Raw genomic sequence first — 24,713 nt, forward strand, 5'->3', positions numbered from 1 at the left:
GGGGCTCATTAGCTGAGCCTTCAAATCAAGAAAGGTGACAAATTTGGGCCTTTTCAGACTATTGCTGAGAACTGATTCAGCAATCTGGGTATATTGTCACTTAAAACTTTTTGCTGAGTTGGGGGCGATTAACTTATTATTTCTTCTACCTTCTGATCAGTGGATGTGGGTTATGTGGAAGGACTGTTGCTAAAAGTTGTTTTGAGTCATTATTTCTAACAGTATGTTGGCAAGCAGGGCCTGTATAATTGGGCAGGCACCGTGTAAGCCATTTCAGTGAATCTGGCATCAGATGACCACTTTTACAAAGGAAAGACCATTGGTCTTATAGATATGGGCTATGAGCAGATACCTACTTAAGAGCCGCTGTATACAGTTATGGATCTAAGCTCTACCCCAGGATCTATGGCGTGGCACTTCCAGTGAGGCCTGGTGCTCTATAGCCAACTTGGCTGGACAGCGCTTTTCTGACACAGCCTGTTTCCTTAAGGGATATTTGGACTCTGGGACCAATGACAGGCATCCAAGTGCTGCTCTGACACGTGGAGCACATGGGTGTGGAACAACAATTAGGAGTTAATCCACAAAGCTCCCTTGGACTGTGAAGCAAGAGGTAGAGCACTAGGACCCAGACTTCCCACAACCCAAAGGTAAGATTAACAAAGGTCAAGGGGACATCTCAGGCCCCAGGGACTCTTAACACAAGAGGAAGGTTCTAAATTAGCACATAGTAAGTCTCAAGGAGGGCCTTGGAGGAGGGTACCTGGGTGGAGTTCCTAGACAGTGAAGACAAATGTGTGGCTCACTGCCCTGCTGGGACTCTCAGCCACTCCCAACCTGCTCTAGTGATTGGTTCAGACAAACTGATAGTCACTTGCCACTCAGGAGATAGACAGCACAAATTTCCCCACAAATCATATACTGCTCCCCCTTTGCTTGGATAGCCCTTGCTGGGTAATCTTCTGGACATCTCCCTCCCCCCATCTACTTCAGGTATTATTGTTCCACCGGACTGGCAGAAGCAGGAGACTCAAAGGATTCCATCACACACACTGGAAGCAAGCAATGGTGGTAACAGGAAGCAGACCCCAGCAAGCATCCTTTACTGGGGTGGCCCTTTGTTTTGGCATGTATGGGTTGCTGTACCTGGTGAAGCCCAAGTTATGGCTTGTGTCAGTGATCTGCAGAGTTATGAGCTCCTGTGCATAGATGCCTTGAAGGCTTAGTGTGCCAGTCACACAAGGGTGCCAAGCCAAGCATCTACTTCTAAATTTGTTGTTTAAGTAATCAAATATTTTAACTTGCAGTCAAAACTTTCTCCGAATGCCATGAAATGTCTATAAACATTCACTTTGGGGTGTGTGTGTGTGTGTTAAACTATAAACACTAAAGGAAACATACAGTCATTTACAACTAAGTGAAACTTTCACACTTTTTTTTTTTTTTTTTTTTTTTTAGAGAAATGAATCTTGAAATATACCACCTCCAATTGGGTGTTTGTGGTAGCAATCCTTAGAAAAAGAAGCCTGCTAGTGTGGCACCAGGCCCTCAGGTTTCTGCAGATGGCACAAATGAGGCAACTGGATATCCTTGTGGGAGAGCTTTGGGCAAATGACGATCAAAGTCAAAAGAAAAAACCAAACTCACTTTATTGTAAAGACAATGATTGGCATACAGAAGGTATGCACCAGCATAAAGAAAACTTTCATGAAAAGCATTAAAATCCATTATAAATTAATTTATTAAATAGGTATTTGGTATATGTGATGGATTTATTAGATATTACTCTTATTTATTGGCAACCCCTCCCCCAAAGTCAAAACAAATCAGAAAAATCTCTTAACACCCAATTTACACTAAATAATTTATTTCCCCAAATGTGTATGTGTTCTGAGATGACACATGATTAACAGTTCACCTGGCCATTCTCCATCAATCATAATATGACAGGACACAAGAGGCTAAAAATGGCTCATCATAATTTATTTTATGTTAAAATGTACAGATTTTTTTGTTTTGTTTTTTTTTTCTTTTTTGAAGTAACTGACTAAAAAGAGAACAGATAAATACAAGAGTGTTGCTGGCTCCTATTTTATACAAGGTCGTGCCTCTGCTTGGCCCTCACTGTCACCTGTATAGGTACAAAGGCTACAAAAGGAAGCAATATAAACAGACACAAATAACTTTTCTGCTTTTTTTTTTTACATGCGATTTGTAAGCTTACTTTGAGCTATTCACAAGCTACTTTTCTATTTTTCCTTAAAAAATAACTCCAATATTTTATAAAGATAGAAAAATCTACAGATGGAATGAAAATGTAAAGTTAGAGGCATTTCCATAAAATAGCAACTTTACACCAAATTCACTTTTTTTTTTTTTTAAATCCTGCCAAGTATTTGGACATATATGAAATGCTTCAAAACCTGACAGATAAACACTGAGATATGCTTCATTCAATAAACAGAAGTATGCATTTATAAAACAGAAAGCTGCCTTTCCCCAAAGGAACCTGCCACCAAAATGGAAAAGGGTCTGGACTTTACACCAAACATTTAGCAATAAACCCCCTTGACTAACCAGATGGGGACAGCTCTGATAGCTCTTTACAGTTTTATAATTAACAAAAATAGAGTGTTTTTTTTTTTAACCCTTAAATCAGGGTACCCTAATCAAGGCAAAAAACTTAAGAAATGGCTTACCGTTAGCACAACACTTGTACAGTACTACAAAATGCACTGTCACTAACAAAGACATTAGCGGCATGCTGAAGTGTCACCTTAAACAAAATATACAGTAATTGAAATGCTAAAGGCATTTACATGGAGTAGACAAGGAAGGAAAAAAGCTCCAGATTCAATATTAAAACAGGTGATTTGGAGAGGGGCTTGTATCCACACTGTTTAACGGAAGCAGACACAAGGAGTGGCTGCTGCCAAACTGTAGTCCTAAGGGAGGCCTTCCTTTGCAGAGAATTTTATATAAAAGTAACAGAAACAAAGGTACCAAAAAAGAAAAAAGGAAAAAAGAAAAACAACTTGTATAAGGCTTTCTGCTGCATACAGCTCTTTTTTTTTTTTTCCCTAAATAAATGGTGCCAACAATGTTTTTGCATTCACACCAATGCTGGTTTTGAAATCGTACTCTTCAAAGGTATTTGTGCAGATCAATCCAACAGTGTGGCCCAGTGGGCTCTGTGAGCTGCCAGGCTGCCTACCTTCTCATGTAGGACCCATTGAGAGACTGTTTGGACATGCCTGTATTCATGTAGCCATGGTGTCCAGGGGCCGTGTACATCACGTTACTGTGGGGTGGGGTCTGCATTGGCTGCTGGGCATATGGCTGGGTTCCCATCATGCCCATCTGCATCTGCATAGGGTACTGGGGTGTTTGATTCATGTAGCCATGGTTGCTGTGATAGCCACTGTTCATCATCGGCTGGGACATGCTGTACCCATTCATGGCATTGAGAGTATTCATGTTCATGTTCACAGAGTTGACATTGTAGGCTGGTGCTGGCATCAAGTTTACACTCATATTCATGCCTCTTTGCATTGTTAAAGTCCGCGCAGGACCCTGCATGGCTACAGTCTGGGAACGTCCATAGATTTGTGATTGATGGGTGGCAGCGGCTGGTGACAGAGATGCCGACTTGGTTCTCATGGAGACGTGGCCCTTGCTGGCAATCTGAGTTTGCAGTCTTTGGCTGTGGGAGATGCCAATATTTGAAGCAGCCATGTTCCGCTGTAAGAGAGGTGGCGGCAGATTCATGGGAGGAGGTGTCAGGTTAGGGGGTGGAGTCATGGTAGCTTGTGCTTGGGGTCCCCCAGGGACAGAGTGTGGAGACTGAGAAAGCTGAACAAGCCCTGTGTTACTTAATGGTGTGGACAAAGAGGCACTGTTTGCATAGGAAGTCACAGCAGCGGAATGGCTATAAGGCAATGAATGGTCAATAAGTGTGTTAGTTAACTGCTGCAGTTTGGCAAGGCTGAAGGTGGCAGATGGCTGTGGGTAATGCCCAGCCCCAAAATCACTTTGACCCATTCGCTCATATAAGCCAATGTTGGCATTGCTGGTCTCAGGGATGTCAGTCAGCTGCATGGGTGGGGTGAAGTTGGCGGCCATGCTGCACTGAGCTAGTTGCTGGCTGCTGCTGGGAGGCCTCTCCACCACACAGCCTTGGGGAGACTTGACACTGCAGGTTGGAGGGGAGCTGATGCTGGTCTGCTGCAGCATGCTGCAGCTCCCACTCATGTTGGACATCTGCTGGGTGACAGCACAGCTGCTCTGTGTCAGGTTGCTAGAGGTGAGGCTGCTGTAGGAGCAGCTGTTCTGGGAAGAGCTGTTCCCACAGATGCTGCCCCCCATGGTTGAGTCATAGCTGCTTGGGTTCTCATAGTTCTCTGTTGTGCTCTCGATACTGCCCAGGTCACTAAACCCACTGTCAACAACTTGCTGTGAGTGGTCAGAGACTGATGGGACGTCCATCATTGGACTAGTCTCCATGTTCTGCAGAGGTGGCACTGTGATGGCAGTTTGATCGGGGCTGATTTGGGCATAGCTATTTTCTAGGGCAGGAACATTGGGGCTGTTGACAGAACGAACTGACTGGCCAGGATGGGAATGGACGGATGAAACGGGGCTGTGGTCTGACTGTTGGCATTCGTCCAGAGTGGTGGCAATTTGAGGACTTTGGTCAGTATGTGTATAATTCTGCAGGCTTCTACAGGCCTCTTGAGTCTCCGCACAATCCTGAAAGGTGTCATCGTGTTCCCTGTTTTCTTGGGTCAAAGACTGAACAGCCTGGGCAGTCTCCGAGTCAATTTCCACAGGGGCTGTGCCTCCCTCTTTGAGCTCAGCATTGATGTCCTCACTGTTCTGGTCCTGCTCCTGTGTCTGTTCTTCTGGGGGCTCATCATCAGACTCAGGTGCAGCCCCAGTGTCCCCAGCAAGGTCCTTTGGCTCACTGGTACACGAAACTGCAAGGTCAACGCCACAGTCCATTAGGACCTCAGAGTTAGAATGAGCAGGCTGAACACTAAGGTCTAAAAAAGCTTCCTGACTCTCTAGCGTGTCCTTGAATGATTCTTTTGGGAGGTCAGCCCTCTCCATGTCAGCAGATTCCATGTGACTGTCATCTTCATCATCCGCATCACGGTCCTCATGGTGAGATGGCTCCTCCTCCTCCTCATGATCATCCAAATGTACACCTTCTTTTTCCGTGGAGATTTCTGGTTCCTCCTCTGCTTTGCTTTGAGCACCATCTTGGTCTTTTTCTGCAGTTCCTTCTTCCTCCTCACCTCTGATGAGGTCTTCCTCATTTACCTTTTTACCTGGTGATTGATAGGGACTTGCAGGTGTGCCTGTCTCTTGCCTTCTTTTCCCATCCTGTGGTAGCAGGGTTTGCATGGCCTCTGTCACCTCCCGCTCTGTCCCCACAGGGCTGCCCTTGTCTTCTGAGACCTCTTTTGGCTCTTCTGCGGTCACCTGGTCTTCTGGCTCCATGGGTGTCTCTGGTGGGGTATAGAGATTCAGTTTAAACCCCGTCTTCCTCTCCCTGTTTTGCTTCCACTTGGAGAGCCCTCGCTTTGTTCCTCTGGGCCACACTTGTTTGCACTTTAGAGGTTCAGGATTGTCTTTGCTGTCTTCTTTCAAGTTTTCAGTATTATCATCCACATCACCTTAATGAAGAGACGAAAAGAGAAAAGCACAAGTTTTAAAAAGTATAACCACACACACAACTTGACATATATCTCTAAATTCATTAGCAAGCACAGCTTTCAATTTAGCAGTTAAGAGTTGATGGGAAAGATAACAGAGAATATTGTAGCAAAAAACAAACAAAGTAACCTAGGCCTAAGAGTAAATGATGTAAAGCTGGGAGTTCCACAATGCTAAAACAAACAAACCAAAACCCAACTGCAACATCAACAAATCTGGAAAGACAGCGGAACAGGAGTAATGTCAGCTTATACCCAAATCATCACTGCTGTGGACAAATGCAGAGGATTAATTCACTCCCTACCTGCTAGAGTTAAATGATCTCAGATGACATTACTTTTTGTTTTTTTTTTTTTTTTTTTTGGAATTATTTATTTTTATTTTATGTGTGTTGGTGTTTTGCTTGAGTGTATGTCTAAATACCATGTGCATGCCTGCTGCCAAAGGAGGACAGAAAAGGGCATCACATCCCCTGGTACTGGAGTTCTAGATGGCTATGTGGGTGCTGGGGATGGAACCTGAGTCCTCTGAGCAGTTAGTGGTCTCAAACACTGTACCATCTCCCTAGCCCCAGACATTACTTATTTTGACATAAAAACATATTTGTGAATGAAACAAATGAACGAGTAAGTAACTAAGAGAATAGTACATTTGTAATCAGCACCATCATAAATGTCATGACTTATGAATGACACAACCTACAATATAATTTACTGTAGCATTTAAAATACAGGTTTTGTGGTTTTTTTTTTTTTTTTTTTGCTTTTGGATCAGTTTGCTGTTCAAATGTAAGAGTGACTGAGGGGTTGGAATGGTTGCTGCATCCCTGCCTCCAAAGTGACCTTTGAGCCACCAGCTGCCCTTGTGTGACACTGTCAGCTGATCACTGTGCCTATGGACTACCTGGGTCCTTCAATTGTCTAGAAGTGCTGTGTCCAGAAGCAGAGCAGAGCTACTGCAGCTATAACATAGTAAAATCAATAAACAGTTTTGTTACAACAATACAAAACAAATGTAAAGTTTGAATTAGACTATTAGAAATGGCATAACTGAACATTTCATTGCAATTCCAAAACCTATTCTTCTGCACCTATATGTACACAGAAATATGAATGTGTGTTTATACAAATTCAACAAACAAATATACATATGAATAAGTACACACTCATAAAATACCCAGGCCTTAACATCTTTAGGAGTTTAAGAATCAAATCAAGAATTAGTGGTCGGCAGGCAGATCTCTGTGAGTTTGAGACCAACTTGAACTACAAGAGCTAGTTCCAGGACAGCCTCCAAAGCCACAGAGAAACCTGGTCTTGAAAATCCCCACCCCCCCCCAAAAAAAACAACACCAAAACCCAAAAAAATAAGAATCAGTGGCCAATTTAAAGGAAAAACTTTTTGAAGAATTGACATACTTATTAGAAACACTATAGCTGGGCTAGGGTTAGAGAATAAAAATAACAATCATGGAGTAGATGCCAGAATCGAATGAGTCTAGCCAGGGAAGGTCATTTACATATAAAATGATTGCACATAACCTTCCCTATAAGCATTACACTCACGGACTGACTGAGAACATGCACATGATACAGGATGCTTCTGAAGAAGGGACAAGCTCCAGGCCTTGGCCAGCTCTCTTAGGATGTTCAGGCCATTTCCCTTTTGTTTACAATGGCAGGTATCAGCCCTGTCAATGTCCCTAGACTCTAAATATTAAAAAAAAAAAAAAAAAAAAAAAAAGGGTTTTTACATTTATATGTGAGTATGTGTGCTTAAGTTTCAGGATAATTTGCAGGAATTGGTTTTCTTCTTCTATTGTGTGAGTTTGGGGATTAAACTCAGGTTGTCAGGCTTGATAGCAAGTACCTTTACTCATATCCATATTTTTATTCTATGTGCCACTGATCCTACCAGCTTCTATAAGGATACACCCTAAATGAGAAGATGAGTTTTCTGATATTTATCTTCAAGAAAGGAGAGGTTCCTGAAAGAAATCTGGTAGGATGACCACAAAAGCTAAGAGCACAAAGCAGAGAAGAGAGGTAGTGACAGGTCGTGTTCAGGCTTTGAAGCAGACAGCCAAGAAGTGGGAGTAAGGCAGCTTCAACACCTGGGAATGATCTCTCCCTGCAGCTTGTCTCACATGTAGACAAGAGGCTGGAGAGATGGCCCCGTGGGTAAGCTGCAACTACACAATCATGAAAACTGAGTTCAATTCCCTTGAATCCACACAAAGGCCAGGTGGGTGCCTTGTGCCTGGAACCTCACTACTGAGGTGGTAAACAAAGACAGATCCTGGGGGCTCACTGCATAAAAGGCTAACTGAAACCAGTTGAGTTCCAAGTAAAAGTAAGATACACTGTTGGGGGTGGGGCTAGGTGTGGTGGTGTACACCTTCGACCCCAGCACCTAGGAGGCAGAGGAAGGATCACTTCTGAGTCTGAAGCCAATGTATCTATATAGTGAGTTCCAGCCAAGCTGAGGTTACATAGTGAGACTGTCTAAAAAAGAAAAGGAAGAAATTTAAAAAGAATGAAAAAGGGAACAATAGACATTCACTAAGGAAGTCAAGGAGGCTTATGTTCTTAAAACCAGATATAGACAGCAACTCCTGTGGTTCCCAGAGAAAGGAGATGGGCTGTTCCCTAGGCTGCAGCAAGGTTTGGACACAGACATTTCAGCTTTCTGGCTATAGAGAGGCTATCCCATAAATCCTCATCATTCATCTTGGGAGTCCCTGTGCTAACAGGGCAAAGGATGCTTTAAACGGGGCATCAAAGACAATTCACTGATGTCTGGTACATCTGTAAAAGACAGGGAAGAGGGTGTCCCTGTCAACTTCAAAGGAAAGCCTGTCTTTGGATTTCTGCATCATCCCATATTAGCAAAGCTGATGCTGATGGTGTGGGTCAGTTCAGATGGCTCTGGATCACAGTGGGTCTCAAACATTGCAGAATGCTAAGTAGGATGCACCCTGGCATAACTAGAAGCTGTTTTCAAGGAAAACAGAAGGGCACACTCACCACTCCTATACCCTGAAGTTCAAAAATACTAACTAGGCAGAAAAATCGCACAGCAGCATCAAGGAACTTGCATTGTGTTTCTTACTAGTCTTCAAAGTGTTTGAGGCTGAGCCAATTACTACAGGGATTATTGTAGTTTAGAAATTCTAATACAAAGCCCCATTACAAGGAAAAAAGGGTTGAGCCACTGCGAAGGAGTAAAGATGGGTTGGCATTTTTCAGACCCACTGGTACACTGTTGACATTAGTGGCCAAAGCTCAGGCAAGCCTCCACTTACCTCTACAAAGGACAGCATTGTTGAAGAAATGATTGTCTTTTCCTTCTTCTTCCTCTGTCTGCCTTTTCTTCCCCTGCTGATGTTGGAATGCTTTTCTCAGAACAGGCTTTCTGCCCTCTTCCTCCACTTCGATCTCACAGGTAGGCTCCAGCTGCGGCATGGGCCTCTCTTCATCTGAGTTGTCAAAGGGCTCATTTAGTACTTCCGTCGTCTCGGAAATGGTCTCAGTTGTTACACTGCTGTTGATCCTCCTGCGTTTACGACCCCTTTTCTTCTTTACTACAAAAGGCCTCTGAAATTAATTCCAAACATAATACATAAGTGCTCCTGAGAAATTAAATGGTTGCAGCCATATACAACAAATGAGTACTGAATGTGTGCCCGAGAATCTTACATGTCAGGACTTCTGTGATGCCTTTGTACTTAACCTTTCATTTGATGTTTAACATCCCTCTTGGGCACCAAGAACACAGGCAAGTGTTTTCCAAATAAAACACTTGTTTACTCAAGCAGAGGCTTTGAGAGAGAGAGAGAGAGAGAGAGAGAGAGAGAGAGAGAGAGAGAGAGCACCCTAGCAACTTGACTGTAGATTTTAAAAACTGAGCACAGCTTTTCTAGCATATATTTTCTAAGTGGCACTTGCTAGCGTCAATATCTGGCATATCACAGACTGTTTCTATAAACAATGCTTTTATAAGTGCTGGAATAACCAACTATCAGGTCAATTACCTATTACCTGCTAACTGCTATGGAGATGCCCACTGCTTGGCAGACACTATGGGAAATATGGTGGGGTAAGACTAACCAACTTCCTTGTCCCAGAAATGAAAGGGCACTTAAAAAAAAACAATGACTCTACTGGTTAGAAAACAACATTGGAGATTGGTGGCTGCTAGGATGTGAGCAATTAATTAATACTTTCATAGACTATTTTTATATGGAAGATACCTTTAAAATAGGATTAAAATCTCTCTGTATAAGATGATGGAACAGGCTGGGCAGTGGTGGCGCACACCTTTAATCCCAGAACTTGCGAGGCAGAGAGAGGTGGATCTCTGTGGGTCTGAGGCCAGCCTGGTCTACAGAGCTAGTTCTAGGACAGCCAGGACTGTTGCATAGAGAAACCCTATCTCAAAACCAAACCAAACAAAACAAGAAAGATAGCCAAGATCTGTATCATGAGCCATGAGACTGATGGCTCTACTCTGGAAGGGTCAGTACGTATGATGAAAGCTAGCATCGAGGTTCAGGCTGTAGCTCACTGGCAGAGCACTTACCTCTCATGTGCAAGGCACAGGTTCCATTCCCAGCATGGAGAGGGGCAGGGACACTACCTCCAGATATACGGTACAAAAGAATTACTGTATCTTACATTTTTAATGCTTTCAATGTTCTTAAAGGACACCTCTAGGCCTATTGCTAATTCTAAAATTGAACCACATTAACAATTTAATGCTTGTTGTTATTAGTTTCCTCCATCCCCTTACGCTCCATAAGCAACCAGACTTCCCAGATATAAGTGCAGCTAATATAAAGAGCTGATTCCCTTCAGGTTGTACCCATACGGACAGCAGTGGCCCATGCCATGCCTTGGATGATTCTGGCTTTTCATGCTATTTATTTATTATTTATTTATTTATTTACTTACTTATTTATTTATTTTTGTTTTTCAAGACGAGGTTTCTGTGTAGCTTTGGAGCCTATCCTGGAACTTGCTCTGTTAGATCAGGCTGGTCTCAAACTCAGAGAGATCCTCCTGCCTCTGCCTCCCAAGGGCTGGGATTAAAGGCGTGTGCCACCAGTGTCCGGTTGCTTTTCATGTTTTTACATCAAGTTCCTCTCACTCTACTCACAATACATGAATGTTTTCTCTGTACAAGAAATCAGAGTAGCCAAAAGTGCACTTCATGGGATGTTCTCCAAGAACCTAGGGGAGTCAGACCAGTAAACTACCTATCAGTACCTCTCAGTACAGCTGTGAGGAAGCGTTCATTTATACCGTGTTATCACTACTAATCACGGCTATCCTAACAATATCTGGCCCTGCTGTATGTCACAGACTGAAAAGGCAGACAAAGATAGCAGATGTGGGAGAAAAACTGCCTACAGACAGCTCATACCCTGGGCATGAGCTGGTGTAATCTGGAGAAATTACTAATGTGTAGTTGGCTACCTGCAAAGCACTAGCAGCAAAATCAAGAATATGGAATACCTAACAACTCTATGTGAGAATAAGGGACATTAAAGGCAGGAGCACTGGCTTAGAGTTCTGAGATGTGGGTGGTCCTCTAGTGAGTCATGTGACCTTGTCAAGTCTGCTGGCCTCAGGCCTTGAAGGGTGTGCTGTGCCCTCCTGGTTTTCATGACTAGACTTATTGTTGTCCTGTAGGCCAGCAGGTGGCAGTGACCACCAGACTAGGGAGTTAGCTACCATGCAGCTAACACCAGGAAACACAATGGCATCTGTAAGATAAATGATTATGACACTGGATCAGTGAAACTGCAACAGATAAACTATATCTTCAGAGAATGAAACAAAAACTCAAGAGCACTGCAAAGATGAATCAGAGGGACTGAAAACAATTCATAGACTGAAAAGCTCAACATACACACCTTTCTCTTAATAGAAACTGACTGTGGTTTAGTCAGCCGTGGGGGAGACGTGTGAATGTTCTCCTCTTCCTCATCTTCTTCCTCTTCATCTTCTTCCTCCTCATCCTCTTCCTCCTCCTCACTACTCTCTTTGGACAGCTCTAGCAGGTGTCCTCGATCCCCTGCCACTGGCCGCCTCTCTGGAGAATGCGAATATTTATTTTTTGATTGTACTTTTGCAGGTGATTGCCTACTGTTGACTCTAGATGACAGGGTCTCTTGTTCCTCCTTTTCCCAGCAGCTGGCTTGTTCCATTAGTCGTTCAGCCTGGGGTGGGGTGGGGGGCAAAACGGTGACTGGTAAGAGGGCAGTTGCACAGCTGGAGCTTCTCCAGGGTCAATGAAAAAGTGAGTTCTGAAGGGGATAGTCAGCTGGTCACACAAATTCGAGCCCTATTATCTCAGGACCCTCTGCATCAGTTAGGATAACAAATGTAAGATGCCTGGGTTTCGTGGGATATTTAGCAGTATTAATGATGCAGCGAATTGATTCGAATGCTTTATCACTACATTACATGCTCACGGGCATGGACATAAGGAATCGATTGACTAGGCAGCACTGCAGCTCAGCACCAAATCTGATCTGATTACATGCTGTCGGTGAAAATGCTGCTTTGTGATCAATGATAGATGTCTCATTTTTCATACTCAACTCAATAGGATTATCATGTCTTACTCAGGATAAATTAGTGCTTTATCATTTCATAAGCTCTGTCTATATAACTGAGCTTTTGATGATGCTCATGACTCAGTTTAAGCAAGCTACAAGACTAGAGTGTGACTCAGGATGACAGAGCACATCATTACCTCCTTTTCAGCTTCCCGCTCTTCTTCAGAAACCACAGCATTAGAAATTAAAATTGGGGTCCACCTTAGACTCTCCGGATCAAGTTCATTTGGTCGGGAACAGTTTTTTAGCTTTTCCATGTGGTCCAATATCAACTTTTCCCTTCTAATGATAACAAACCTATAACACAGCAAAGCAAGACAAAGTGAATTCAAAAGCCAGGATTGAGCTGATGCACGTCTTAAATCCTAGTGCTCAAGGCACGTAGATCTCTGAATTCAAGGTCAGCTTGGTCTACAGAGTGAGTTTCAGGACAGCCAGGGCCACACAGAGAAACCCTGTCTCAAAAAAGCCAAAAGGTCAAGAGCTAGCTGGCTGTGGCTGCTCACTTTAATCCAAGCACTCAGGAGGCAGAGACAAGTGAGTCTCTATGAGCTCGAGGCCAACCTGGTGTACAGAGTGAGTTTTAGACCAGTCACAGAGACATAGTAAGGCCCTGTCTAAAAACAAAAGCAAGAACAAATGACTCAGCGTTAGTTAGGTAGGTGTGCTGATGAATGCCTGTAATCCCAGCACTTAGGAGGTGGAGGTAGGAGGGTCACCATGAGTTTGAAGCCTGCCTAGGCTACATCTTGACAGCCTGCCTTAGAAAGTAAAACCTGTGGGGCAGCCTCATGTCCCCAGGATCAGGGCACTCACCTGCCATCTCTCCTGTCGATCATGTGGAGGTGCTGCAGAGTGGTGGCAATGTCATGTGGGCACATGCCTGTGGCTCTGCTAATGGCCTTAATGCTGATGTGCCTCTCATGATGGTGGTAGAGATATTCTAAGATGACACTTTTCCAGTAGGCCAGGTAGGAGAGACGGCCCAGATCAGAAAGTGGCTTTTCAGGAGACCCTGCTTGGCCTTCTCTCCTAGAAAGCAAATAGCCTAGGGCAGAAAAAGCAACATTCCATTCATTTTGGGTGTTTCCAGAGCTATGTCCAGGAGCCATTAGCGATAATGCAATCAGTGGCCAGGGGAAAGCATCAAACAGGTGAAGAGCATCCTGTCAAGCATGTCACCTTTTTCAATTACTGTGATGTCACCTCGTCAAATTTCTGCGTGTTAATCTTTTGTGGTGGCACAGTAAGCCAATTCACACAGCTGGTGGAAGCAAACATACATGGTGGTGTATGTCACAGAGACTGAAAGTTAAGACTAAGGACATGACTTCGGGTAAATCTCAACTCATAAATCTCCTGCAAGCTTGAAATTCTTCCAGATACTTAATGTCAGGCCCTCAGGACTCCTGTGGAGTGACCACTTCAGCATTAACGGGCAGGCTGTTTTCCAGATGGACCTGATGACCCTCTGACAGCTAGGACTTAATAAAAGAGAAGGGCTTTGGCTGACATAGTCTATATTGCTCGTTCTGTTTAATCAGACCTGAAGCTGTTTTAGGACTAATAAAATGCCTTTTAAGTCAATGGTGGCAACTCACATCTGCTTTGCTAGCTCTATTTTTACCTTTTTCATGAAAATTAACTTATAAACCAACCTCAGAATGTTGCTCCTACAAATTACAAATAAAATACACGGAAAACCAAAACTTAAAAGTGAACTGTTCCATGTGCATACTGAACACCAACCTGCCTGCACACAGAGTTTAACTGATACTGGCTCTCTGGCAAAGGAAAACACTTCAAGCCCACTTGGAAGAAATGAAAGAAAGCTGGCGGCTGTCTCAGTAATTAAGAGCCACTTATGGAGTAGAGATGAAACGCTGCCTGTCAAGTAATGATGTCTTCTTTGCTCTAATTATTTCAAAGTTCTCACCTTTGTGAACTTCCTGGATTTAAACAAACATCAACCACATACAGTAGGTGGCAGCAATTGCCAAACCAGGCTGCTCTATAGCCACCCAAATCTTCAGCTTTCTCTTCTTTATCTACATTCCCAAAATGGCTGCACTTGCAAGAAATTTGTTTTAGTTTTTTCTTTCTGTTGTTACAAAGAGCAACCAATACCTCTGATTCATTTTTCCTGTTTCTCAAAAACCACTACAAACAATGCAGAAATCTAGTACAAGATATTCTACCTAAAAGGTATCCTACATCCTGATGGCTTTAACCTGAACGTTGTCATACAGAATAGAAATAAAATAGACATCGGGTTTTGCTTAGGATTTTTGACTTAACTCATCTTGTCATGTTTAAGTGCAAAGTATCTGACTGAATGCAAACAAGCACCAGAGTTTTATAGTCAAACCACTGTCGACGCATCACCCTGCTACAGACTGAGGTTTTCATAGCAGTGTTGGGAATGCTGACATAGATGGCTGATGTGCTGAAGCCAGCCCACATGGAGGCCTGTCAACATGGGGAGTGCTTTGTTGCCAGAGCAGTGGAGGAAGCCCAGATCTCAGAACACAGATAGCTGACACTGATGCCATGCTTTCCAAGTGCTTGCCATAGCCTGAGAATTTATTTAGTCAGCTGGAAGCCCAGTTCTGTATTCCTGTGTGTGTGTGTGGGGGGGGGGGAGGGGCGGCGATACCACAGAACCATGGATGAAAGCTGTCCCCCTTGTCCATGACATTCCACAAATGAAAGTTTCCTGCAGTGACTATGGAAGTTCTCAGGCCCTCATCGGTTCATGCGAACCCCATTGTTGAAGGCAGAGATGTAATGTGGGTCATGAGAAAGGTTTGTGCACAAGCAGAAGGCTAGCGGCGCAGTTCATCCTCTCTCCACCTATACTCCCCACTGCACTGGGCTACCTTACCCAGGAAGCACACGTTCTTTGTTCTATGTCTATGTTCCCACATTCCCTACTCTGAACTAAGAAGGAAACAGCCAGAATTCCCAACCGCCCTCCCATTTTACCTAGCTGTTCCTGTTCTTGCCCCTAAGTCTAAAAGGGTGAGGGCACTCAAGTAAGCAGGTAACTTGGGTCCCTGGGGAGCATGGGAGTGTTAACCTTCCAGCATCTCCTCCCATGTTAAAAGGCTGTCTAGAAGAACATGTCTGTAAACCTGTGACTGTAGGCTAGCTATAATTGACACTGCTCCACAAGTCCAGGATAACAAGCTCTAATGGTCACAGGTATTGAGCCTTTTCAGCAAACACCCTCCTGCTGTACAAACAAAGGCTGAGAGGAGGTAGGGAATGTGCAAGCTCTTGTTGGGAGGGTTACTTTTCAGGATGCTGGGGGACAAACAACTGGAAACCCCACCTTCACTCAGAACCCACCACTTGCATTTTAGGGATGACATGTACCAACACCACACACCACACAAGGCCAATGCTCCAAGACACCTGGCTGCCTGCACTAAGTGTCTCCTCCTTTTCTAGGAATCTAGAGACCCTCAAGGAACTTACAGCCAATGGGAAGAAAACGGCACTTCTACAAAGAACCATTTGGAAGTCTATAAACACTCTCCCTGGAGGAGGATGTTCTGATGTTAAATAGAATCCACCAGGAGCAATAAAAATGACCACAAATAAATTTCTTTTTTATAGTTTAGTGAAATCGAATGCAGAATGATAATCTGCGTAGTTCAGAAAGGTGTCATGCCTACCTGTTGTGCACTAATGGACAGAAGACAGACTATAGGTGCCATCTGCAGCAGGCACTTGCCTGGAAGGAGCTGAGCTGCTGGCACTGGACTTTGCTGACCTTCACACATGGGTGTTAGGTAAGAGGCTTCTTGCCACATTTTGTTCCTTCCTACATCTTGGCTCTTCGAAGCACAGTTACAATATAGAGCAGACACAGTAATTTTTGGTAAGAACATTTGACTTATTAAGTAATTACAGAGATGTGATGGTTTAAGCTCTTAAATTTAACTTACCAAAAAGATTCCAAATAATTGATCTAAGATGCAGGGAAATAAAAAGCACTTATCTTGGAAGCCGGTATATTGTCCTGAAGCATCTGAAACAAGTACAATACACCCCTGGTGAATAGATTCCCACGGTGTGCTAACACCTCTCCTTAACGCAGGGTAATTCTGAATCAGAAAATGTCATCTACCCCTGGGAAACGTACTGCTTCAGATGGGAAACAAAGTTGTGTGTGGAAGGCAAATCCCAGTAGCTGCAGTAGAATTAATCGCTGGTGAAATTATTCCTTTCAACTTGCCTGTGAGCCAAAGGTGCTGGTGAGTGGCACTCACTCATGAGAGGGAGCTTTGTAATCGAAAACTGAGTGACCCTTATACGCATTAACTATCCCCACACAGCACAATCTCTGTGAGTCAGTGCTGAGTCTTACATGCTTAATTCAAGAAATGATCCTCTTGAAGGGAAAGTGGTGTCAACAAACACAAGTGTTTGCAAGCACAGGGCCCAGTACCCTCCACCTGTTTAGGAGGACCTGAAGTGTGAATCTGAGACTGAAATAACTTCCTCCAGGAAAGCAGGACAGATCCACTTTCAAGGAAGTAACTAATTTAGGTGAAGTTTTTGAAGACACAAATAAATGAAAGTCAAATCTGATCCCAGCATGCAGAGCTAGCCCTCATTTACATGAAAATTCCCTATTTGAACAAGCACTATTCAAGATGATCCTGGGAGAGCAAGAGTTAAAAAAAAAAAAAAAAAAAAAAAAGGTTCTCAGGCAAGGGTGTGGCAGAGATAAGGTCTCTCTCCTCAAAAGTGTAACCCATCATCTTTGCATACTTTCATCTGTCATCATTTGATTCCAAACCATATGAACTTCTCCAGACACAGATGTATAAACTTTGGCTAGCTACTCTACCCCAGTTCCTGTCTGTCTGGGTTATGTGAATTCAAAGTCTTCAGCTGCTTTCAGGGGAAGAGGATCTCCAAGGATTAGACCTTCCACCAAACACCTGTTTAGCTTAGCGGGGTCCAGTGGAAGGTCCACATCGGATGGCAGCCTAGCATTTGCAGGCCTGGGAACTGACACCAGGCCATGGGCTTATAGAGAGGAGGAAACTCGATGCCTTTTAGTCACATAGCTCCTTGGAGGGGGCAGTTCACTGGGCCATGCTGTCTGATATTTGTTTACTGGGCTAGCAGCACTGTGACCACGTGGGTGAATGACATGTTAGCAGTTTAATGACTGGGATGGATATGAGGGGCTGTCTATACTTTTGTTTAAATTCAGTGTATGAGTCTATGGGCCTGTGTAATTATGTAACAACTGAACTAAACACCATGACTACTAGAACAGCAGTTCTTAGGCACCCCCACCCACAAGCTACTAATCAGAGTCTCTAGGGGCAGCAGCACCTGTGCTTTCACTAGGCCCCAACGTGACTTAAGGTCAGTGTCCTTGAGGACCACTCTGGAGCTGCTGGGTAGAAAAGCTTGTGACAAGGGAGGAACACTGGATGCACAACAGTTCCTTGCTGGTAGAGAACAGAACAGAATGGATTTTCTAAGCCCTACCAGGCTATTGCTTAGCTAGAGTCACTGAGTATTTGACTGCTCCGTTCTATGCCTGGGTGTTACTACAGGGCAAAATCTGGCCACAACAGGAATTCCAACTTAGAAGGCACTGAGGGGGTGAGGGGTCTCATACCACGAGGTACACTCCAGCAGGGTTTGTTATACTATTAGATCAGGAGATCTAAGACATTTATCTTGGCTTCAGGACTTTGTATTTTAAACCCTTACTTAAGAGTCCAAAGAGCTTTTGTTTATAAAGACTATATCTGCTGGTTTTACTGAGAAGTGGCATTTATTAATTTTAAGACAGCAATAAAACTTACTATACTTTTATACTTACTATAATTTTAGATAATAAAAAAACCCTTGTATTTTCTAAAACGTAAAAACTGAGGAAAAAGTTTGCTTTACATTTCTATATTCTAGTCAATGTCTGCTTTGGTCCTTAATCTGCTGTATTTATCACAGGTCAAGACATTTCTGGAAAATTGCACTTTATAGTTGCTAATGAAGAACAGTTAAAGGGAACAGAGCTGTTACTTTGAAATACTTATGGCATTGTGGACTGCCTGAACTGTACTTTGAGACCAGCTGTATTCTATGAAAAAGGAGAACTTTTTACAAGCTGGGCCAGGTCCATGAGAAGTTCAGATTATCTTCTATAGGAGACACAGTGACAGCTCACAAGAAGTCAGAAGCTCAGACTCTGGAGCCACAAACACTGTGGTGGGATTCAGGACCCACCTTGTAATAGCTATGTGACCCACGGGCATTTATTTAATCTCTGTGTGTGTTCAAATCCTCACTCAACCTTGGCAGCCAATAATCACATTCATCTCTTCAAGTTACTGGAAGCATTACATGGTTAACTAAAAGCACACCAGATAGTGCTGGGTTTAAAAGATTAGCTATGAAGGGTTATTCACCATAATGAATGAATCAATCTAGAGATGATCACTTAGATGACTAAAACCCCCTAACATAGGGGAAATAAAGAAAACGTGGACAGAAAAGAAGTCAAATTGCTCCTTGGAGCCTGAGGGAGATCAGCCTCCTCCTTCTTCCTACATTTGCTTGAGATATCCGAAGACCATCCTACTGTCTTAAGTTTCCCACCACCCAAAATACAAATTTAATTAAAGAGCCCCTCCCCCTTTGACCTCAGAAGTAATCTCAAGAAATTAGCTACTGAAAATTCCCAGCAAAGAGAGTTTGCTCCCAAATTCCTTTTGGCTGTCAAGTATTTGACTTCAATGACTACCCTGAAGAAATAACTAGCCCATGAAACCACAAACACAATGATCGCCTTGGGCTTTAGTGGAGCCATAAGACATCCCCAGACAAATATAACAAAGACTCACACATTCTAGAAGACTCAAGTGTGTCCTGGGAAAATGGCTGAGCCAGGGAATGGAGGGAGCAGAGACGACATGTCTTTGGGAAAGGTCTATTGGCTGGCCTGGGTCACACCTCAGGCGGTTTCTTTAAGTCATACTCTTAAGACATCCTTTCTCAAACATGCACTAGCTTCTGGGAAGTTCACTCCAGTGCTAAGCCATTCCTAAGTTACGTTACAGCCCAACAACTTTGCCAGAGAGGAACAGTCTTCTTTAAGTTCCTCCCTAAGGAAGGCGTATACTGGAGACATGACCCCCTGGTGCCATGTAGTACACGTGCTCAAGCCTAGGGACCATGCTGCGGTTTGTCAAAAAGTTTCTATGGTTCTCTGATGGCAGTGGAGGCTCTTAAAGGTGTTGTCAATCTGCATCAGTCACCAAGGGAAGAGGTTATGTTTAGCTACCCACTCACAGGGTAGAAAGGGACTCCCCTCCCTCTGCAGTACCTGTCATGGAGGGTGCTACATGTGTGATGTGCAACTGAGCTTGATGGTCAGGCAGCATCTGCTGCATGAAGCAGCCTGAGGGCCAGACACAAATCCCTATGACAAAGTCACATAACAAAGATGAGCCAATTCCCTGGCCTTTGGTCTAGCTACGGGTCTCACCCATAGCTGCATAGTAAAGTCACTTCCAGGAGTATAAAAAACAAACAAACAAAGCACCTCACATAAATCTCAACTTTTGTTATCTTAAGATAGCTTGATTTTAGATACATATTACTAAGCAAAAGTCTTGAGGACTTGCCCTTAAGCCAGGATCTTAAAGGGGTACAGCATCAACTTCATGCCAAAGGTGCTGGCAGTGCTGTCTAGTGGTCTAGTCAGAGACTTGAGCAGAAGGTAAAGCATCAGTCAGTAAGAGAGCTCATGAGATGCATTTCAAGTCTCTTTCAGCTAAACACAACTAGGACTGATTGCATCCTAGTTTCCTTTTCTGTGGCTGTAACAAAACACTCTATCAAAAGCAGCTTAGGGAAACAAAGGGTTATTTGGCTTGTATTCAGGAAAAGGTTTATTCAAGACAAGTCAGGGCAGGAACTGAAGCTTAAACCATTGGTGAAATGCTGCTTACTAGCTCACTCTAGGTCATGCTCAGCTAGCTTTCTTTTCTAAGTTTTTTTTTTTTTTTTTTTTTTTTTTTTTGAGATAGGGCCGCTCCATGTAATCCTGGCTATCCTAGAGGTCTCTATGTACATATACCAGGATGGCTTCAAACTCACAGAGATCCTCCTGCCTTTGCCTCCCAAGTGCTGGGGTTAAAGTTGTGCACCACCAGATCTGGCTGCTAAGCTATCTTTCTTACAAAATTTGTGTAGGGATGGTGCTGCCCACTAGGCTGGGGCCTCCCAATTCAGTCACTGATCAAGATAACCCCCACAGACATAGCCATAAGCCAAGCTAACTGGACAACCCTTCTATTGAGACTTCCTTAGACAACTTTGGCTGTGTCAAGCTGACAGCTGAAGCTAACTAGGACAGTTGTTAGTGTAAGGTATGCCACTACCAGGTAAATCCTGGTTCAGTTTATCAGAGAATTTTAATTTTCTTTAGAAGATGATCAACCATGAAATGAATTCATCCATATTTTTCTTGTTAAGAAGGCCTTGGGATACGGGATAAAATGGTGCAGAATAAGACATGAATACTCTGCCAATATCACAAATGACCAAATTAAACTCATTTCAGGATTTTAAAAATTGTAAACAAACAAACGCTCTAAAATGTTTATATAGACATATATGTTCATAAAGCCAACTACCTTTCCAAAGTATCAGTCAAGCTCTGATTTGTTCCTCAGAGGAATCTTTTGGGAGATGGTAGAAGACTAGAGGCCACTGCTTTTGACATGACAGAAATGGAAAACATTGCTTTTAAATTCTGGAAGGTTAGCAGGTAAAAGGTTATGATGAGAAGTTGAGTTGAACCCTGCCCCCGACATGGCAGGAAAGAGTTGACTTCTGCAAGTTGCCCTCTGCACACACCCCACACATTAAATGCAATAACATTATTTTAAATTCTAGAATATTTTAGGAAGAGCAAAAGTTTATAAAAAGGAAAAGATAAGAAGTAATTTGGAAGTTTCAACTTATTTCTTCTCTTAGAAAAAAAATTGTTTCTAACCACACTAGAGACTAAAAAACATTCTAAACAATAATATATCAGCAAAACAGCACCCTAAATTGCTATTCTCCACCCTCCTGGGGTTGCCACCCAAACAGAAACCTGAACAATCTCAAGTTAACTACAAACTCCTGACAAAAGTCTACTATTAAAAAGCTACATGATTTCAAATTCTCCACTGAACTCACATGGTGTAAAGCATACACTTTCAGAAAATGGCTGTGTGTACCGACAGTGCAACACCCATAAAACCATTTGGTGTTGAGATGAGATACTACAACCAAGGTGACCTGTAGGCTTCCTCTTAGTCACTTTTATAGGCCTGAAGCTCTAGAGGGGCAGCTGAGCTACTTGCATCCAATACCTAAGCATCTCAGATAGTCCAACCTAACTGGGTGTGGCTGGGATTTGTTTATATTACTATGGATGCTGCCACTGTTTCTGAATCAGGCTCAGAAGCCAGCCTGGTGGCATAGCCTGTACATCATAGCTATTCAGGAGGTTATGGAAGGAGGATTGAAAATTCAAGGCCAATATGGGCAACTTATTGATAGCAACAGTTCAAAGGGGGGCGTTGGGTAGGGATGTGGTTCTGTGGAGAGTGCTTACCTACCATATGCAAGGTGAGGTCCAGTGCCCAACACTACAAAAACAAAACCAGGCTCTAGAAGGTGGGGGGGGGGGATGGAGGAGTTAGAAGTGTAACTAATTTCCTTTTCTTGAACTCATCCCTTTCCTTAATGACCCACCAAATACACTGTGTGTTTGTGTGAGTGTGCACACACACCAGCACTAAGGTCTAGAAACTGAGCTTTCACAAGGCAAACACTGACTGTAAACAGCACAGCTTTGGGAAAACTGGGAGAACAAATCTATTTCATTTTCCCTTTGTTTTCAAACAAAGTACATCTCAAGAAACGGTTATCAGTCTTTGAGACAACTTTCTAAAATCAAAGCCCAGCCCCTCCTCTGACCTGACTACTGATGAACTGTTTAAAATGGAAGGTTCGGAAACATCTTCAGTGTCCCCAGGTTAGCTGGACAAATGTTTCTACTTCTCCTTCACTCACCTCTTAAATGCTCTGAACACAATCTGAGGCACAAAGACACTGGCAAACCACAGCTGTGTCAGGGTTACAGCTCAGCCCACTGCCAATGTGAGAGTGTATGCTGGGTTCGGGAACCAGGGTGGTCAAGAAGCAACTTTTAAAGTTTAGTCTGGCTGTGTTACATGTGTCAGTGGGAGAAACAAGAATATATGCAATATCACACTAGCAGGGTTTTTAGTTTTATGTACTGCTGAAGCACTAACAAGGACTTGTTATTTCTTTTGAGACAAGGTATCACTACATAGCTCCAGCTGGCCTGGAACTTGCTTTGTAGACCAGATTGGCTTCTAATTCGAGATCCACCTGCCTCGGTCTTCCAAGTGCTGGGATTAAAGGCAAGTGCCACCATACGTCTAAGGATTTATTTTTTAAAGACAGGATTCTTGCTATGGAATGACTTCAGCCTGCAGTGCACTGGCATTATAGATGTGTGCCTCTGTGCCGAGCCTATTACTAGCAGCATTAAAAGACATCAATGACTCATCTTTGAGCTTGCAGACAGTACATTTCAGAGTCCCTTGAATGAGACACAATTCTGTCTGCTGTTCAGAGTGAGGCTAACACTGGAAGCAGCCAGAGTTGAACACCAGCGACATCAGTAACTACATATTACTATGAACCCAACATCAGCCTCAATATCACAGTAGCATTCCCACTTATCTTTATACTGTGTGGTCACTGTTAATCACCAAATTTTCAAAGAACTGGCATGTACAGTGAAGGTTTCCGTGGTTGGGTATCTGCATACAATGTAGGTACTGTTCTGATCAGGCTGCCCAAGACTCTGCTCTCCATATTTTGTTAGACACAAAGCTCAGGGAGTTTAATTTGTTCATTACCAAAAGCTACAAACCACATAAATAACAGAAACTAAAACACATGTTAATAGTTAAAAAGTTTCATTACAGAGAACGCAATTCAATGCTACCCTGCAAATGATCACATGGCAATCTTCATTTACAAGTCAAAGGACAGTGCCCATACTCAGGAGGGTATATACGGCCATGGTGGGAGTGTGTGATTATGGTTGAGTACACTGAACTGGAAATTATGTAATTGTCTCTTATAATTACCCTACTGTAAAACACAAACAAACTTCCTGTTCCATTTGTAGAGAAACAGAGACTGATACACAATCACTCTTTCCTTGGTTTTAATCTGTTAGCAACTATTTAATTATGTCTGATGAGGTCAAAGAAAAGTTAATTTATGAATTCTTGGCAGGAAGATATTTCAAAGAAAATCTTTTGAAAAGCTCCCAGTCATACTGAAACCTAGTGACTTCTCTTCAGGGAAGAGTTATCTAAACTGTTAGCATTCTAAATGATGCTTAAAATAATTTTACAAGTGCCATTCATTTTATCTCTTCACTAAAAATACTTGCTATGGTCTGTAAGTTTTTAACTGGGACAACTGAAAAGCTGCAGAGTGGAAGGCAGGCTGGAAGGGCCCTCTGATGAATCTTCTGCTATGGTAGGAAAAAGCATTATTAACGTCCCTGATTTCATAGAGAAAGATCCAGCATTGGAGCACGGCACAGGGCAGGACTTGAGAAGGGAGAACAGGACATTGTGTATGTGTGTGTATGTGAGTATGAGTATTTTAATGTGTGTGTTTGTGTGTGAGTGTTTTAATGTGTGTGTGTGTATGTGTGTGCACAACACAAGCCATAGGTCAACTCTAGGTGTCCTCTCATCTAGCTCAGCTTCCTTTTTGGCAATCGAACCCTTTTGTTCTCCATTTTTTCTTCTACAAGCATGATTTTCTAAATGTCCAAATATCTGTCCTAATTTCCCAAGTGCACTGGGCCCAGCATCCTAGAAGGAGGAAAGGGCATTCCTTTCTCACTCTTGCAGTGTCTGCCAGAACTGCATTTTGGATCTTAATAAACAGAAAGTAAACAGAGCACGAATGCTAAGATTGTAATGTTTCTTTATCTCTCTGGCCCCAGTTATGGAGTTTCTTTCCAGTCCACCACATTGTACAAACATTTCTATATTATCATTCAAAATTTTAAGGTTATTCTTATTATTTCTTATGTTTTGCCCATACGCAATGCCTGTGCACCTTGTGAGTGCCTGGTGCCTATGGAGACTTAAAGAAGGAAATGGATCCCCTGGAATTGGAGTCACAGTTGGTCATGAGCCACACGAAGGTTCCTTCCGGGAGTCAAACCAGTCCTGTGGGTGAGGAGTCAGTACTTTTAACTGCTGAGCCTTCTCTC

The 24,713-nt window shown here is 43.1% G+C and overlaps 1 protein-coding gene across 7 annotated transcripts in view; it reads right to left on the reverse strand.

Annotated features, from left to right (window-relative positions):
* Positions 1–1,627: 1,627 nt before the first annotated feature.
* Positions 1,628–24,713, reverse strand: part of Kat6b (lysine acetyltransferase 6B) — a 180,959-nt gene continuing 157,873 nt past the window's right edge. For all 7 annotated transcript variants that reach the window (XM_051174765.1, XM_051174768.1, XM_051174767.1 and 4 more), the window contains 5 exons: positions 13,160–13,391; positions 12,481–12,640; positions 11,636–11,941; positions 9,023–9,314; positions 1,628–5,678 (listed from right to left, as the gene is read on the reverse strand). In XM_051174765.1, coding sequence (XP_051030722.1) covers positions 3,211–5,678; positions 9,023–9,314; positions 11,636–11,941; positions 12,481–12,640; positions 13,160–13,391 — 3,458 coding nt within the window. In that variant the 3' untranslated portion in view covers positions 1,628–3,210. The remainder of the gene's footprint in view (positions 5,679–9,022; positions 9,315–11,635; positions 11,942–12,480; positions 12,641–13,159; positions 13,392–24,713) is intronic.

Source organism: Phodopus roborovskii, unplaced genomic scaffold (assembly GCF_943737965.1).
Source record: "Phodopus roborovskii unplaced genomic scaffold, PHOROB, whole genome shotgun sequence".
Lineage (NCBI taxonomy): Eukaryota > Metazoa > Chordata > Mammalia > Rodentia > Cricetidae > Phodopus > Phodopus roborovskii.